Raw genomic sequence first — 5,345 nt, forward strand, 5'->3', positions numbered from 1 at the left:
GCCTCCCCGGTGGCGCAGTGGTCAGAGGGCACTGCATCGCAGTGCTAGCTGCGCCACCAGAGTCTCTGCGGTTCGCCCCAGGCTCCTGTCGCAAGCCGCCGCGACCGAGAGTCCGTGGGGCAACGCACAATTGGCCTAGCGTCGTCCGGGGTAGGGAGTTTGGCCGGTAGGGATATCCTTGTCTCATCGCGCTCCAGCGACTCCGTGTGCGGCCCGGGCGCAGTGCGCGCTAACCAAGGGGGCCAGGTGCACGGGTGTTTCCTCCGACACATTGTGCGGCTGGCTTCCGGGTTGGAGGCTGCTGTGTTAAAGAAGCAGTGCGGACAAGGACATTTCTAAGTGACCCCAAACTTTTGAACTGTAGTGTAAATATATGGATGAGCGGCATAGGCATGGTGCAATAGATGGTATACGGTACAGTATATACATATGAGATGAGTAATGTGAGATATGTTAACATTATTAAAGTTGCATTGTTTAAAGTGACTAGTGATCCATTTATAAAAGTGGCCAGAGATATGAGTCTCTATGTAGGCAGCAGCCTCTCTGAGTTAGTGATTGCTGTTTAGCAGTCTGATGGCCTTCTCAACAGTATGTTATATTTCAGGAACTGTTTTTCCGTCTCTCGGTCCCAGCTTTGATGCACCTGTACTGACCTCGCCTTCTAGATGGTAGCGGGGTGAACAGKCAGTGGCTCGGGTGGTTGTTGTCCTTGATGATCTTTTTGGCCTTCCTGTGACATTGGGTGCTGTAGGTGTCCTGGAGGGCAGGTAGTTTGCCCCCGGTATTGYGTTGTGCAGACAGCAACACTGTCTGGAGAGCCTTGCGGTTGAGGGAGGTGCAGTTGCTGTACCAGCCGGCGATACAGCCCRACAGGCTGTAAAAGTTTGTCAGGGTTTTAGGTGACAAGCCAAATTTCTTCAGCCTCATGAGATTGAAGAGGCACTGTTGCCCCTTCTTTATCACACTGTCTGTGTGGGTGGACCATTTCAGTTTGTCTGTGATGTGTACTCCGAGTAACTTAAAACTTTCCACCTTCTCCACTACTGTCCCTTCGATGTGGATAGGAGGGTGCTTCCTCTGCTGTTTCCTGAAGTCCACGATCATCTCCTCTGTTTTGTTGACGTTGAGTGAGAGGTTGTTTTCCTGACACCACACTCCGAGTGCCCTCAATAGATACAGCAGACGTGTGTTTGAGCAGGCTGTTTTGTCTCCGGGGTGTGTGTGGATTATGTGTGTGTGCTTGGGAGAGAGAGATTTACATTTATAAAGGTCTTATTTATAAAGGTCTACAATCTGGGTCTGTTTTTATKTTGACCAGTGTGTAATTATGGGGATCTAGTCTGCACTAGCATATGGGTTATAGGCAGGATCCTAGGGGACTGTTGGAGTGTGTGTCTGTGTGTGTCTGCATGTAATTCCCCACAGCTTGCACTAGCATGCCAAGTCGACCCACTGTCTCTGTCTGTCTGCGGTCTCTCCAGCTGGAAACTATTCCCCCTCTTTAGCCTGCCTTTCTCTCTCTCCCTCTCTCTTTCTTTCCCTTTCCTGCTCTGTCTTGCTTGACAATTCAAAGGGATTTGACCACCAGTGAGATAGATATTGAGTGGGCAAGTCAATAGAATAGAAGAATGTTAAATCTAACACCAGCATAATTGCATATCCTTAGTTAGATACTGGAGCTGCCTGGCCAAACGTTAGTTAGAGACTGGAGCTGCCTGGCAAATGTTAGTTAAGACTGGAGCTGCCTGCTGAATGTTAGTAGGAGACTGGAGCTGCCTGCGAATGTTAGTTAGAGACTGGAGCTGCCTGGCCAATGTTAGTTAGAGACTGGAGCTGCCTGGCCAACGTTATTAGAGACTGGAGCTGCCTGTTGAATGTTAGTTAGAGACTGGAGCTGCATGGCAAACTTAGTTAGAGACTGGAGCTGCCTGGCCAACGTTAGTTAGAGACTGGAGCTGCCTGGCAAACGTTAGTTAGATGAGACGGATGGATGCCTGGCAACGTTAGTTAGAGACTGGAGCTGCCTGGAATGTTAGTTAGAGACTGGAGCTGCCTGCTGACATGTTAGTTAGAGACTGGAGCTGCCTGGCCAACGAGTTAGAGACTGGAGCTGCCTGGCAAACGTTAGTTAGAGACTGGAGCTGCCTGGCAAACGTTAGTTAGAGACTGGAGCTGCCTTGCTGAAGTTAGTAGAGACTAGAGCTGCCTGGCAAACGTTAGTTAGAGACTGAGCTGCCTGGCCAACGTTAGTTAGAGACTGGAGCTGCCTGGCGCAACGTAGTTAGAGGACTGGAGCTGCCTGGAAACGTTAGTTAGAGACTGGAGCTGCCTGCGAATGTTAGTTAGAGACTGGAGCTGCCTGGCAAACGTTAGTTAGAGACTGGACTGCCTGGCCAAACGTTTAGTTAGAGACTGGAGCTGCCTGGCAAAACGTTAGTTAGAGACTGGAGCTGCCTGGCAAACGTTAGTTAGAGATTGAGACTGCCTGGCAAACGTTAGTTATAGACTGGAGCTGGCCTGGCAAACGTTAGTATAGACTGGAGCCTGCCTGGCAAACGTTAGTTATAGACTGGAGCTGCCTGGCAAACGTTAGTTATAGACTGGAGCTGCCTGCTGAATGTTAGAGACGGGCTGCTTGGCGAACGGGATTTCATGATGTAATACTATTCTGTGGTGGAAGGCATAGATTTAAGGTCAATGTTTCAACCAATCGTGACAAACCTTGTCGAATCTGAGACTAATGATAGGATGTGATGTGGTTTTGGATGATGTCTCAGAACTGCTATGGAAACCAGTGTCCCTGTGTGTATGTGTGCATGCTATATGTATGTGTGTGTGTGCGTGCTTGTGTGTACCGCTGAACCCCTGCCACCCCATAAATAATCTTTAATCTGTAAAACTATGGTGCGGTTGAGCTGCAGCTCCCAGATTTGATGTATTAAACTGTAATCCTCTATCATCTCTAACCGTTTAGATCTTTGACTGATCATCCCCTGCCCTGACTGTACACTGACCCCACTGTGAGGGAAACATGATGCTCTTGTCTCTGTAGCCATGTCTCTGCTGATTGTGTTTATATAGCCCTCATACTCTATCTACCGCACATTGAAGTAGGCTCAGTAAGTGTTGTGTTAGACAGCTCCCTGGTGGTAGAGACATAACAGTACAAGACTGCATACTACTTTAACTCTAGTTTTCACCCCATACGAAGGGTTCTTTCCTTCCACATGTCACATATTAATCATGTCACTTAACCCCCCCTCTCTCTTTCATCTCTCGCCCCCCTTCCAGGAAGCCCTCCCACCCCCAGCTAAAATCTTTCATTGGTCACATGGCCCAGGGGGGGCATGGCCGCTGGGAGGGGACTCTCAGCTCGTTGCCCCGCCTCCCTAACCACAGCGCTTGTGAGATGGGCGAGCTCACTCAGACAGGTAACCAACCAATCAATCACATTAAAGATGTGTAAAGAACCACCCAAACCAGGCTGGTTTTATGTCTGAAATGTGCAACCAATCTCTGTCTTTCCCTCTTTAGGTGTAGTGCAGCATTTACGCAATGGCCAGCTCCTKCGCCAAGCCTACAAGCGCCACAAACTCCTCCCGCCCGATTGGTCGACCAAGCAAGTGTGGGTGGAGACTACGGGCAGGAGCCGCACCCTCCAGAGCGGGATGGCTCTTCTGTATGGGTTCCTGCCCGACTTTGACTGGAGCCGTCTGACAGTCCACCACCAGTGGAGCACGTTGTTCTGTGGCTCAGCCTGYGACTGTCCTGCTAGGAACCSYTATCTGGAGGAGGAGCAGAGGAGACAGTACCGCTTCAGAGCAGCAGACACTGAACTGGAGAGGACCTACGCAGACATGGCCCGTACGCTAGGTCTGCCCCCGCGCCAGCTCAGAGCTGCCAACCCTATAGACTCTCTGCTGTGCCACCTGTGCCATGGCCTGTCCTTCCCATGTGTGGCAGCAGGGAGTGCTCTCGGCAGTGGGGGCTGTCTGACTCTGGCCCAGTTTGCTGTGATCCGGAGGCAGCAGTTAGAGGACGAGGTGGACAGGAGGAGGGTGGGACTGTATCACCGCTACGCCGTGCTCGCCACGCACCCCTACCTCAACCGCACCGCCAACAGGTTGGAGCGTGTTGCCAAGGCCTACGCTCCGGGAAGAAAACCCCGCGCTGGAGGAGAGGAGGTGTTCACCCTGTCCTCGGCTCACGACGTCACCGTGGCGCCGTTACTAAGCGCCCTGGGCTTGGAGGAGGCATTGTTCCCGAGGTTTGCAGCAAGGGTTGTGTTTGAGTTGTGGAAGAGTCCGCACGCAACGCAGGGACAACGTAAGGGGCAACGGCAGAGCCAGAATAAGGCTTCTGGGGTGAAAGGGGAGAGGTCAAAAGGTGGTAACGAGGGGGACATGTTTGTGAGGGTTCTGTACAACGGAGAGGACGTAACATTCCATACCACCTTCTGTCGCTCACATGACCGCCATGCCACACAACCRCTATGCCCCCTGGGTAACTTCCTGTCTTTCGTCAGGAAAGACATGTTCGGGGTCCTCAACGCCACGTCCTACCACGACGCCTGCTACCGACGGACAGGCTGACTGACAGAGGGATGGAGAGAGAAAAGGAGGAAAGGAAGGGAATCATTTAGCTGATTTTGGAATTTGTTAATAGCTCTTTTCCCACGTTGATGGTAGTGCCCTATTGAACTATTTTAATGTCTTAAAACTTTGACTTTTTTCTAAAGTCAAAAAACATTCCTAGAAAGCATAGATACTGATCATACATGTCATGCATACAAACACACTGCAAAAATACATATTTTCACCAACAAATTCCTATACACAAACACACTGCAAAAATACATATTTTCACCAACAAATTCCTATACACAAACACACACATACTATATACACACTCTTCATGCCTTCTTGATCAGATGTCTTTGTCAATGAAGTTGGACTTTTAAACTGACAGCCTTGTGGTGTTGACAATCACACCCGGATACTTAACCTGCAAATATACACATTTGAACGTTGACCTTTCTACCATTTTTACGTTTTTTAAATGTTTGTAAGGGAAAGACATTCTGGGGTGAAAGTTAAGGACTCAGACACTTTATTCACACATTCCTGCATTCCAACTGGGAATGTTGAGATTCTGCTTTTCCCAAATTCCTGCATAGAAAAGGGGAACATTGAAACTGGAAACACGAATGCTGGATTAGTTCATATAAAATGTTGAATCTGCCATTTATAATTTGTCTTGATATTGTTCTGACATTTTGATTAAAATGGTGCTGGAGACCAATAGAATTAGGGTCGGTTTTTCTGTATAATTAATTCATTTGA

At 49.3% G+C, this 5,345-nt stretch overlaps 1 protein-coding gene across 1 annotated transcript in view; it reads left to right on the forward strand.

Annotated features, from left to right (window-relative positions):
* Window positions 1–4,858, forward strand: part of LOC111949564 (2-phosphoxylose phosphatase 1) — a 44,455-nt gene extending 39,597 nt beyond the window's left edge. The window contains exons 4-5 of the mRNA XM_070433883.1: window positions 3,264–3,434; window positions 3,538–4,858. Of these exons, the coding sequence (XP_070289984.1) occupies window positions 3,264–3,434; window positions 3,538–4,595 (1,229 nt within the window). The 3' untranslated portion in view covers window positions 4,596–4,858. The remainder of the gene's footprint in view (window positions 1–3,263; window positions 3,435–3,537) is intronic.
* The last annotated feature ends 487 nt before the right edge of the window (window positions 4,859–5,345 follow it).

The sequence above is a fragment of the Salvelinus sp. IW2-2015 genome, linkage group LG22, assembly GCF_002910315.2.
Source record: "Salvelinus sp. IW2-2015 linkage group LG22, ASM291031v2, whole genome shotgun sequence".
Classification (NCBI taxonomy): Eukaryota; Metazoa; Chordata; class Actinopteri; order Salmoniformes; family Salmonidae; genus Salvelinus; species Salvelinus sp. IW2-2015.